Source organism: Sminthopsis crassicaudata, chromosome 3 (assembly GCF_048593235.1).
Source record: "Sminthopsis crassicaudata isolate SCR6 chromosome 3, ASM4859323v1, whole genome shotgun sequence".
NCBI classification, from domain to species: Eukaryota; Metazoa; Chordata; class Mammalia; order Dasyuromorphia; family Dasyuridae; genus Sminthopsis; species Sminthopsis crassicaudata.
Window position 1 is genome coordinate 364583584 of NC_133619.1, and position 12598 is coordinate 364596181.

Consider the following 12598-nt stretch of genomic DNA (forward strand, 5'->3'; position numbering starts at 1 on the left):
TCATCCTGGCCTCTTAAAACACTTAAGTTACTCCAAGGTTCAGCTAATATTACTATGCTCCTTCCGCCTTAGGAGAAACCATTTTCTTTCCTTTCTCAAAATATCTGCTATTTGCTCATGATAATATGTTGTATTATTAGAATATAAGCTGTTGAAAACACCTAACTGGTTCCCTTATACACAGTAGGGGTTTAAATTTTTATTGAATTGACTGAAAATGCTACCTTTGATATTCTTGACCCTTTTCTCATGCCCTGTTGTCCTTTCACTATTATCTCTCTTTGATCATAATTTCCATCTTCTTGTCTTTCCATCTTTCCTGATCCCCGATATTAGAGTGAAACTTTAAACTCAAGAATATGCTTCCCTCTTTATTTATTAATGTATAATGAGCCAAAACTGCCTAAAGAACTCAACAAAATGCTACTTGTTAAAATTCCAAAGTTAACAATCACCAAAGGCTCTGAGATAAAAAAGCATGTCCCCAAAATATAGTGATTCAGGCATTTAGAAAATTTCGAGTAAATTTTACAATATGAACTTACCTAGGTCTGCCAGTGCGTTTTTAATCAATTAATTGATTATAATAAAATTATAAGTTAATTTTATTAAAGTATCTTAATTAAAAAAATTTATATTCCATTGAAAAGGTATAGTTTTAATTTGGAATGGAATTGGTATTTACATTCAATTTGCCTTTTGATTTCTATGGTTCTATTCAAGACTCAGCTCAAATTAGATTTGTGAAAAGCCTTTCTCAGTCTTCCTATTACCTTCTATTTCTTTATAAATATATGTATGTACATAATTAATTGTACATTGTCCTGTTTATTTGATTTGGAGCTCCTTGATGATCAGGATTATGTTTTTTCTTTCTTTTGTATTTCCAGTGCTCATAATAGTACCTAGAACATAGAAAGTGCTTAATGTTTGTTGAATGATTTATAAAGTACTTACAATGTGCTAGGAATATTTTACATACTAGGTATAAAAACATAATAGTCCTGACCTCAAAGACCCTAAAATCCAATAGGAAGAATAAGACCTGTAAACAAGAGTTTCCAAAATTTGGCTGTACCATAAAATGGTTAGGAAATAGCAGTACTGTAGTTAGATCCATTTTTAAGATATGCCATATATTTTTAACATACAAATAACAAATAACAATATATAAAAATATAAAATGAATACATGTCAAGTAATAACTGACTGTGGATTTTTCAGGTGAAGCAGGAACATCAAATGTTTCATTAATATGGTTGTCCAGATCTTGCTGGGAATGTGAGAAATGAATCTGGTTCCAACTATTTTTCTTAGATTGTTTAGGTGGTAATGCAGGAGGCTGCCCATCTTCTGAAGTCTCTTGAGATCTAGAATATAGAAGGAAAAAATGGGAGAGAGAAGACAGTTCCCTGAAAATTTTTTTAGTAGAAGCATTAAGTTTTTTTTTAAAGGTAAAACATACAAGAAAACTTACACATTTTCAATATTTATTAGAGATGACTTCAGAATAATAATTCAGCACTATCTAAATGAAAATTCTTTAACTTTTTACTTTATCTAATCAAATCCATTGCTGTCAAATTCTGACTTCTACATATTAGTTTACATACAAGGTAAATCCACATGAAAATATATTTTAAGGGAAAAAATCTTGAGTCAAATAGGCAAGATAATTATATGTGTGTGTGTGTGTGTGTGTGTGTGTGTAGTGAAATAGAAGGTAGCAGCAAGGAAGATTGAGAATCACCTTTTCCAGATCTAATTTGAAGTGAGTCTTGAATGAAATCTGGAGCAATTTTGAGAGTGCTTTTTTCTTTCCAATGATTTGTCTTCTTTAATTTTTTCTTCACTTTTTTTTTTAGGGGGGGGAGAAGTTAAGTAACTTGCCTAGGGTCACACAGGTAAAGAATTATTAAGTGTCTTGAGGCTGGATTTGAACTTAGGCAAACCTCCTGATTCTAGGGCTGATGCTTTATCTATTGCACCATCTAGCTACCCCTTCTTCATTTTTTAAAATTAAAATTTTCTTTATTATGAACTTGACAAAAATTTAAAAATGTAATATACATAAAAGATCATGAATTTTTTTTTTAATGATTAGGACCAATGTTTGATTTAATTTGACCTCTCCTTTTCTATCCAATTCTTTTTTTTTTTAAATTAATTTTATAATTATACATTTTTGACAGTATATATGCATGAGTAATTTTTTTTTTATAACATTATCCCTTGTATTCATTTTTCCAGATTTTCCCCTCCCTCCCTCTACTCCCTCCCCTAGATGACAGGAAATCTCATACATTTTACATGTGTTACAGTATAACCTATATATAATGTATGTGTGTAAATCCAATTTTCTTGTTGCACGTTAAGTATTGAATTCCGAAGGTATAAATAACCTGGGTAGATAGACAGTAGTGCTAATATTTTACATTCAATTCGCAGTGTTCCTTCTCTGGGTGTAGTTGTTTCTGTCCATCATTAAGATCATGAAATTATAAACTCCTCCTATGTAGTTTACAAAATATGTACATTAATTTTAACAGTATAGTATATTTCCCAGCTAGTCTAGCTTCCCTTCAGAACTACTTTTTATTCCTTCTTCCTCTTTTCCCTCTCCCCCTCCCTCTCTCTTTCTTCATGAAGCATTGGGGTTGAGTGACTTCCCAAGGGTCACACAGCTAGGAAGTGTTAAGTGTCTGAGGCCTAAGTTGAATTCAGATCCTCCTGACTCCAGAGCTCTATCCACTGTGCCATCTAGCTGCTCATATTTTCTTCTGCTTAAGCAGAAGAGTATTAGTATTTTTGGGGAACTCGTTTGCAAAAAGGAAGAAAGAGAGCAACTAAGAATTCTGAGGTCAGAATAAAGATGAGGGTCTAGAATGCCAGATCAAGCTAGAAGACATAGGCAACCTTTAGAAATATGTATGTAGGTTTAGGGATTTCAGAAATTGAATCTAAACAAGGAACATTGGAAGAAGACTTGTCAAGAATAGATAGGTTCAAAGATCAAGATATGTAGGGAAGAGAAATATGCAACAAGAAAGCTTAAGTAGGAGTGTATTTGAGTGATCAAGAATTCAGGATGGGTATGAGAAAATGGGTGGGGAAAAAGAGGCTGAATAGGGAGAAAGGGAAATAGTTATCTTAGGGTCTTAAAGCAGCAACACCTTCACTAAAAAAAATTTAAAGCTAACATTTGAAAAGTACCTGGATCCTTTAAAAGGTTTTAGTTCCTGACAATAATGAGGTAAAGAGTGGAAATCATGATTTATTTATATAATTATTTGTGTATTTATTTATTTATTTTTGCTGAGGCAATTGGGGTTAAGTGACTTGCCCAAAGTCCCACAGCTAGGAAGTGTTAAGTATCTGAGGTCCAATTTGAATTCAGGTCCTCCTGACTCTAAAGCTATCCACTCTATCCACTGTGCCACCTAGCTACCCCATTTCTGATTTTAAGAATAAAGAAACAGACCCAGACCAGTTAAGTGACTTTTCCACAATAAAATGGCTAGTAACTGGATAAAACAGAGCTCAAAACTAATTTTTTGTCCCTACATTTTGTGCTGAATTCTGTCATAAACTGAATATGACTACTTATCCCAGGTAAGCCAATTTCTGCTCTTTGCCATAGTTTTAAACATAGCTACACCAAGCCTGGCACATAAAGACTCTCTGCACTTTCTCCAATTCATCAGCCACTGGACATGGAGGCTATAGAGGCTGTTTATGGTGGTGGCCACTCCCAGGGTAAGCCTTTGTCGGAGTAGAGGTGGGCATGGACTCTAATGCTTCAATACTTCAATGGAACCATAAGGTCACTCTAATAGATATTCTCTCTCCTAAGGTACAGCCTTTCAACAACCCACATCTTCTCAGTCTGAGTGATTTTTATTCAAGTATCCTCATCAATCCTTCACTTATTCACAGACCTTTATCATTCCATCACAGGTGGCCCACATGGAAATCATTCTCTGTATGTTTTAATACTCCACGGGTACTACTCCAAAGTTACCAAGGAAGGGAAAGAGAAAGGAGGAGAAAAGAATAAACATTTATTATGTACATACTATGTGCCAGACATTATTTTAAGTACTTTACAAATAGCTTATTAAAGCCTCATAATAACCCTATGAGATAGATGCAATATGATTCCCATTTTACAGTTGAAGTACCTGAGACAAACAGATTCAGTGACCTGCACAGGTCACTCATCTTTTAAGTGTCCAAAACTGGGTTTGAAATTGTGAGCTCAGTATCTAATCTACTATGTCACTTAGCTGCCTATAAAGAAAAAAAAATGGCCCAAATGTATAAATATAGTTATAGCAGTTATTTTTGTTGTAGCACAAAAACTGAAAACTAAGAAGGTGCCTAACAACTGAGAAATGGCTGAACAAATTATAGTGAATGAATTTATTAAAATATTATTATGCTATAAGAAATGACAGAAGGGATGAGTTAAGAGAAACTCTGGAAGACTTTGAAATGAAGGAAAGTGAAGGGAACAGAATCAGAACAATTTATACAGCAACAATAAAACTAAGAGAGAAAAGAATGCCTATTAATTGAAAAGAAAAAATAAGCTAAAAATATAAGTACCAATGCTTCATTTACCACTTATCAGACCTTGTTCTTGCTCTAAATCCTGATCATAATTTCTTAGATATTATCTTTTATGGAATGTCTTACATTTTTTTAAAAACAGGCTACAAACTATTTGAACCTACCATAAGCATAAGTTTCCATTATCCTTTGAGCCATTCATGATGTTAATTCTTCAGACTGTGGCATATATGATAACAGTTATAAAAAATGACTAAAAGAATAGTGATGCTTTAAAAAAAAGTTAGGTGTTTGTGTAAAATGGTTGAAAGCACTGTATTATTTTCCAAATAAAATTCAATCTTTCATTTTATTCATTTCAAGGCCCTCTGCAATGTCTACTTAAGCAGGACCAACTTCGTAAGCTGAAGTATCAATACATTTGGAAATATCTATCCAAAAGCATATTAAACTACAAACATTTTTTCTGCTAAGGGCCATTTGGAAATTTATAACGTCATTCATGGGCCAAATAAAAATATCAACTTAAAAGAAATCAAGCAATGGGAGACTGTTATCACTTGCAGTTGCCTTGGCAGGGCCAGACCAAGCAATTCTGTGGGCCTTATATGGCCCATGAGCCAAATGTTCCCTCACCCCAATTTAGAGTGACAGGCAGGAGAAAAGGGAAGAATAATTAATTAGAAACTGAGCATGTGGGTACTGTTTATCTTTTTTTTTAAATTAAAGCTTTTTATTTTCAAAACATGCATAGATAATTTTCAACTGTCACCCTTGCAAAACCTTGTGTTCCAGATTTTTTCCTCTCCCTTCTTCCTACCTACTCTCCTAAATGAGAAGTAATCCAATATATGTTAAATATGTGTAATTCTTCTACACATATTTCCACAATTATCATACTGCACAAGAAAGATACAGATCAAAAAGAAAAAAAATGAGAAAGAAAACAATATGCAAGCAAACAATAGCAAAACGGTAAAAATACTATGTTGTGATTCATACTCAGTTCAGTGCCTACAATCTTCTTTCTGGGTACAGATGGCTCTTTCCATCACAAGTCCATTGGAACTGGCCTGAATTACTTCACTATTAAAAAGAGCCACGTCCATCAGAATTGATCATTGTATAATCTTGCTATTATTACAGTACTGTTTATCTTAAGGGTTAGAACCAAGTAAGAATCTAAGAGAATTAGGCTAATTTGGAAAATAATACTGAGAGTGACAATAAGTAATCAAGAGCAGAAGTGTCAAACACATAGCCAGGAGGCTCTACGTGGCCCAAAATACTCTCAAGCATGGCCAAAACAGACTAAAATGTAATTAGTAACTATTAAATAAAAAATAAATATAATACAGTAAGTAAAAATATAATATAATATAGATAATGTTAATATGTGATTTCTAAGTCAATATGCTTCCCCCAGAGGGCTCTTCATATATGATTAGTGACCCTTGTTTCTATTTTAAATTTGATACCACTAATCTGAGGGGCACAGATAGTCAGGATGGGAATTAACATTTAGGGAGGAAGCTACTGATATCCAAGGGTAAAGCATAAATTATGATTCAAGACAGATATAAGAAATAAGGAAGTAAACAGTTCAGGCTTTGATATGGAACAAGATCTCAAGAAATGGAATAGATGGACAAAAATCAATATAGCAGAACATAACGAGCATTGTGCCTTCTGTACTCTGATTTTATATAGTATTCCTGATTTGTTTAGGTAAAGTTAGCAAGTCAGCACTACAGTACTCAGGGTGAAAGAGTATTATCTAAGTGTTAGGAACTAAAATAGGGAACGAAGACTTTAGGACCACCTCCATAAAGCTAACAAAGGCACCCTTGACCACCCTTAATGCCATTTTTCTTTTATTAAAAATCACAAAAAGTAATGAGATAACCATGTTATACAGTGGACAGAGGGATGATTTTGGAGTCACAATGACCTGGGTTTAAGTTCTGCATTCGACACATACTAACAGTATGATGACCAATTGGGAAGTTGCTTCCGGAGCTATCTGAGACATTGACAGAACGTACCTTTAAGCCACAGAGGAATTACAACAAATTTCTCATGCTAATGAAATTATAGGTACAGAGAGAAGAGAGAGAGAGAGAGAGAGAGAGAGAGAGAGAGAGAGAGAGAGAGAGAGAGAGAGAAACATATAATGACCAATTAGTTACCCTGAATTCTAAGAACAAATCCCTGACTTGCAGTATAACACATCAAAGCAATTAAATTCAAACATTTTCATGTCTCAAATTCCTAAGCAGTTATGTTGACATGTGCCCCCCTAATAAATGACACTTTTTTTCAAACAGTTATGTTTCTAAGATATATATTCAAAGGGTACTCACAAACCAGCATAATCTGTACAGAAGCTATATCTCTCCATTTAACATGTAGTCATTCTGCTGCTTACTTTAAATAAAAGATCTGTGTCTGCTTTAGCCAGTGATGAGTTTTATAGGCAAACTAAAAATTATAATGGGGAATTATAATAGATTTAAAATAGTATCACTAAATAGGCCAATTCTAATAGTAGTTCCTATTTTGGGGTCAATGTAAAAAAAATCTGTCAAGTGTAATAGGGTAAGGAGACATTGTGTACTTGGGAAGAGCAAGTTAGTGGAGAGAGTTAGAAGGGGGAGGGGGCACTCTAATGAAAAAAGGAGGTTAAAGACTACTAAAAAAGTGAAGGTAGGACCAAGAAACTGAGCCCTAAAAAAGGAATTTCTTTGATGCATAGCTAACTACCTAAATAGGTCTATATAATTCATTAAAAAAGGAAGTAAAGTATTTTCAATTAAAAAATTTTATTTTAAAAAATTTATTTTCAAAAGTTTTTGAAATTTCTTTTATATTAATATCACATTCATTTATGAACCCATGTCTTCCTCTTCCTTACCCATTATCAAGGGGAAAAAGGATTTCAGCAAAACAAGTACACTGATCACTTTTTTTCTTTTCTTATTATTATACTTTTAGCAGTACAACAATAAGAAAAAAAGATAAAAATAATAATTTACTCAGCTGTAATAAAGATCACAAAGTCAACTTTAACCATCAAAATGGCCAACTTCTCAATTCTGAAAAAAGAGTCTTAATATTTCATTCTCTTAGGATACCAATTAAAACCTCTTTCCAAGAATTCATGTTTCTTTGCAATATAAATTAGGTTAAACTCAAGTTTTCTTGTAAGTTGTCTTGAACCTTTTTCTTTAGTCTTTTCTTCAGCTATCACAAGTGACAATTCTCTTCTGAATCACAATTAAAACTCTCTAACTCTCAAAACAAGTAAATCCCAATTCCAACAGTTTCTTTTCTCATTTTGTTTTTCAATTACAAGCATTTATTTTCTCTCCTTTTCATTCTAGTTTCCAATTTAAAAGAAAAACAAAATGCCTGTAACAAATAAGCATAGTCAGCCAAAACAGAACTTTTTAAAAACCGTATGTCATCTTGAGTACATCCCAGATATAAATGTACATCTTCATTCAGACAATGTACAAATGTTACAGTAATTTCCTTACAGTGCAAAAAGTATAAAAATAATATTTACATAGGAATCTGTTCATTCTGTAAACCTCTCTAAAACGCTTTCCAAACGTTTGCCTCCTCTAACTGGAGGCAAAGGATGGTATATGTCCCGAATAAGATAGGTTTCCTTGCGGTTCTGGTCTAGAGGTGAAGGCCTGAGAGGAGGATTCAGGGATGGTGATCTACTCAGTTTGGGAGGCACTTGGCTTGTTTTATTAACCTATTTCAGAGCAGCAAGCAGGACGACATGTGAGGGAAGGAGGGAGAGTTGTTGGTAAGCAGACTGTCATGGCTCAATTCTTGCTCAATTCACAGAAAATGTGGCCTGGCTTCCCTTCTCCCCTCCAGGAGAGCCTACTCCAAACTCAGGAAATGGGACTGTCTGTATGGTTGGTTTTGTTACATACAGGCTTGTTATCCTCAACCTAGCCCGGGGCTTGGCCTCTATAGTCTTGGAGGGAGGAACATGGGAAGTGAAGAAGGAGAGTAGAGAGTACAATCTCTAAGGTAACCTTGGTGACAGAAACTGAAGTTACTGTATCACTCTGGGGTAACAGAGCCTAAATTCTAAGATGAGGTCTGGAGTGTAAAAGAAGTGGGGGGGGACACGAGAGTTCTGGCCCTAGGAAGAGAGGTATGTGGCAAATGCTTTGTTTGGCTACCTGCTAACAGGGAATAAAGATACTAAGGGGGGAGGAGGGAAGTGAGTCCCCTTCTCCCCAATTTATTTTAGTTTATTTATTTTTAATGTACATTGTTTTACAAATTATGTTGGGAGAGAAAAATCAGAGCAAAAGGGAAAATCATGGGAGACAGAAAAAAAAAAACCCAACAAGTGAATATAGCATGTGTTGATTTACATTCTCTATCCTTAGTTCTTGTTCTTTTTTTGGATGTAGATGGCATTTTCTGTCCAAAGTCTATTTGAATGCCTTTGGATCACTGAAAGACTGAGAAGAACCAAGCCTTTCATAGTTGATCATTGCACATTCTTGATATTATGTATACTGTATTGTGTACACCAATGTATTCCTGGTTCTGCTTGTTTTGCTCATATCAGTTCATGTAAATCTTTCCAGGCCTTTCTAAATTGGCTTGTTCATCTTAAGGAAAAGTCCATTTATTCCTATACTCTAGTCTTTTTAAAAGGAATGGGTGTTGGACTTTATCAAATGCTTTTTCTGCATCTATTCAAATAATCATATGACTTTTGTTGTTTGGTTATTGATATAGTGGATTATGTTGATAGTTTTCCTAATATAGAACCAAGCTCTGCATTGCTGGTATAAATCCTACTTGATCATAGTGTATTATCCTGGGGATGACTTTCAGTAATCTCATTGCTAATATTTTATTTAAGATTTTTGCATCAATATTCATTAATATATAATTTTCTTTCTGTTTTCACCTATCTAGTTTAGCTATCAGCATCATTTCTGTGTCATAAAAGGAATTTGGTAGGACTCCTTCTATCCCTATTTTTTCAAATAGCTTATACAGTATTGGAATTAATTGTTCTTTGAATGTTTGGTAAAATCCATAGGTAAATCCACCTGGCCCTGGGGATTTTTTCTTAGGGAGTTGATTAATAGCTTGTTCTATTTCTTTTTCTAAAATGGGACTATTTAACTTATTTCCTCTTCTGTTAACCTAGGCAATTTATATTTTTGTAGATATTCCTCCAGTTCATTTAGATTATTATCGGCATTAATTTATTTTAATTTAAATTAAATAATAAAATATTGGCATATGGTTGGACAAAATAAATCCTAATTATTGCTCTAATTTCCTCTTTTTTGGTGGAAAGTTCTCCCTTTTAATTTTTGAGACTAACAATTTGATTTTCTTCTTTCCTTTTTCTAATCAAATTAACTAAAGGTTTATCTATTTTGTTGTTTTTTTCATAAAACCAACTCTTAGTTTTATTTATTAATTCAATAGTTTTCTTATTTTCAATTTTATTAATCTCCCCTTTTATTTTCAGAATTTCAAATTTGGTATTTAATTGAGAGTTTTTAATTTGTTCTTTTTCTAGCTTTTTTAGTTGTAAGTCCAATTCACTGATCTCTTTCTCTATTTTATGCAAGTAAGCATATAGAAATATAAAATTTCCCCTTACAACCGCTTTGGCTCTATCCCCAAAATTCTGGTATGTTGTCTCATTATTGTCACTCTTTTGGATGAAATTACTGATTGATTGTGTCTATGATTTGCTGTTTCATCCATTCATTCTTTAGGATTAGATTATTTAATTTCCAATTAACTTTTGATCTATTTTCTCCTGGCCTTATATTGCATATGATTTTTATTGCATCATGATCAGGAAAAAAAAAGCATTTATTATTTCTGCCTTTCTGCATTTGACTTTGAGGGTTTTTTTATGCCCTAATACATGGTCAATTTTTGTATAAGTTCTATAAACTGCAATCAACTTGTTCATCATTTTTTATTTACCTTCATGTACCACAGCTTGCTCAGCCATTCCCCAATTGATGGGCATCCATTCCTTTTCTAATTCTTTGTTGCCACAACAAGAGCTGCTACAAACATTTTTGCACATGTAAGTCCTTTTCCCTCCTTTATGATGTTCTTGGAATTCAGTCCCCATAATGGCACCGCTGGGCTAAAGGATATGCATACTTTGATAGCCCTTTGGGACATATTTCCAAATTGCTCTCCAGAATGGTTGGATTGTTTCACAACTCCACCAACAATGCATTAGTGTCCCATTTTCCCCAAATCCCTTCCAATATTTATTATTAGCCATTCCTGTCATCTTAGCCAAACTGAAAAGTATGAGTTGGTACCTCAAAGTTGTTTTAATGTGCAATTTTCTAATCAATAGTGATTTAGGTCATTTTAAAAATAGTTATCAATTTATCAATTGGGGAAAAAAGGTATATTCTTATAAATTTGACATAGTTTTTTAAATATTTTAGAAATAAGACCTTTATTAGAAATACTAGCTATAAAGACTTCCCCCCAGCTTTGTATTTCCCTTTTTTGGGGGGGGTGGGGATTGGGGTTAAGTGACTTGCCCAGAGTCACACAGCTAGGAAGTGGTAAGTTCAAATTTGAACTCAGGTCCTCCTCACTTTAGAGCTGGTGCTCTATTCACTGCACCACCTAGCTGCCCTTATATTTCCCTTTTAATCTTGTTTCTGGAAAACCTTTTTAATTCAATGTAATCCAAGTTATCCATTTTGCCTTTCTTAATGTTTTTCTACTTCTTCTTTGGCCATAAATTCCTCCCTTCTTCAAAGATCTGATAGTTAAATTATCCCTTGTTCTCCTAATTTGTGTATGGTATCGTCCTTTATACCCAAATCATCTATTAATTTTAATATGGGGTGTAAGATGTAGATTTATGCTGAGTTTCTGAAATATTGTTTTCCAGTTTTCCCAGCAATTTTTGTCAAATAGTGAGTTCTTATTTCAGAAGATGGAGTTGGGAGTTCTCTGTCCCCCATTTTGAAGAGCAAAGGGACAAGCTGGCCAGTAGAAAGAAGAAATCTCTGATTTATACAATTTGGAGAGGGAGGTCATTTATAAGGGCCTGGTGGCTGGTCGATGTATTTATAGTAATCTTATAGGCAGTGGGCAAGGGGGGAGAAGGAAAAACCAAAACAAGCCACAAATGTCCATCTTTAAAACCATCATCTCTCTATCAGAAAGGATACAACAGAGTTCAAAATCAGTTCTTAAGAATCATGATAGATCACTGGATTGACCAGAGTTCTTTCAAAGTTGTTTGTCTTTATTCATAAAAATGTATTCAAACATTCCTAGGTTTCTCTGAAACTACTTGCTTCCTTCACTCCTCTCTCTCCCTGAAAAACCATAATCTCTTGCCAAATTCTGGGTATTTCATCTTTATATCTCTCATATATGCTCCTATTTTCTGACATCACCATTACCTTTATTACCTCAAGCCTGGAAGTGCTGCAATAGATTTTTAGATATCCTCCTTGTCTAAAGTCTCTCCTCATTCCAGTCCATCTTCCATTCAGCTATCAGAATGATCTTCCCAAAGTACAGGTTTGATTACATCAGGCTCACATTAAATAAACTCCAATGGTGCACTATTACAACCAGGATCAAAAAGACAACCCTGTTGGATTTTAAAGACCTTTCTTTATACTCTGGTTCCTTCCTAGTTTCCAGTTTTCTTATTCTTTATTCTTCTCCTCTGTCTCTGTGGCCCTTTTCTCCTTCTGGTTGGTTCTAGTTCTGACCTGAATTTAATGATCTCCAGAAATTCATAATTCTTCAAGATTGAATTCAGTTTAGTAACTCATATCTCCTTAGATTATTTCTTACCCTAACTGCAGGACTCTATTATTCCCCTGGACCAAGTACTCTTACCTCCTCCTCATCACTTTTCAGCTTCCTTTTACATGTTGTCTTCCCCCCTTAAACTGTGAGTTCCTGAGAACAGGGACTGTCTCTGGAGTTTCTTTGTATCTGAAGGGCTCACTAC

General features: G+C 34.0%; 1 protein-coding gene across 10 annotated transcripts in view; it reads right to left on the reverse strand.

Annotated features, from left to right (window-relative positions):
• Positions 1–12598, reverse strand: part of PTPN4 (protein tyrosine phosphatase non-receptor type 4) — a 200699-nt gene that overhangs the window by 34523 nt on the left and 153578 nt on the right. For all 10 annotated transcript variants that reach the window (XM_074301815.1, XM_074301810.1, XM_074301808.1 and 7 more), the window contains one exon: positions 1211–1370. In XM_074301815.1, the coding sequence (XP_074157916.1) occupies positions 1211–1370 (160 nt within the window). The remainder of the gene's footprint in view (positions 1–1210; positions 1371–12598) is intronic.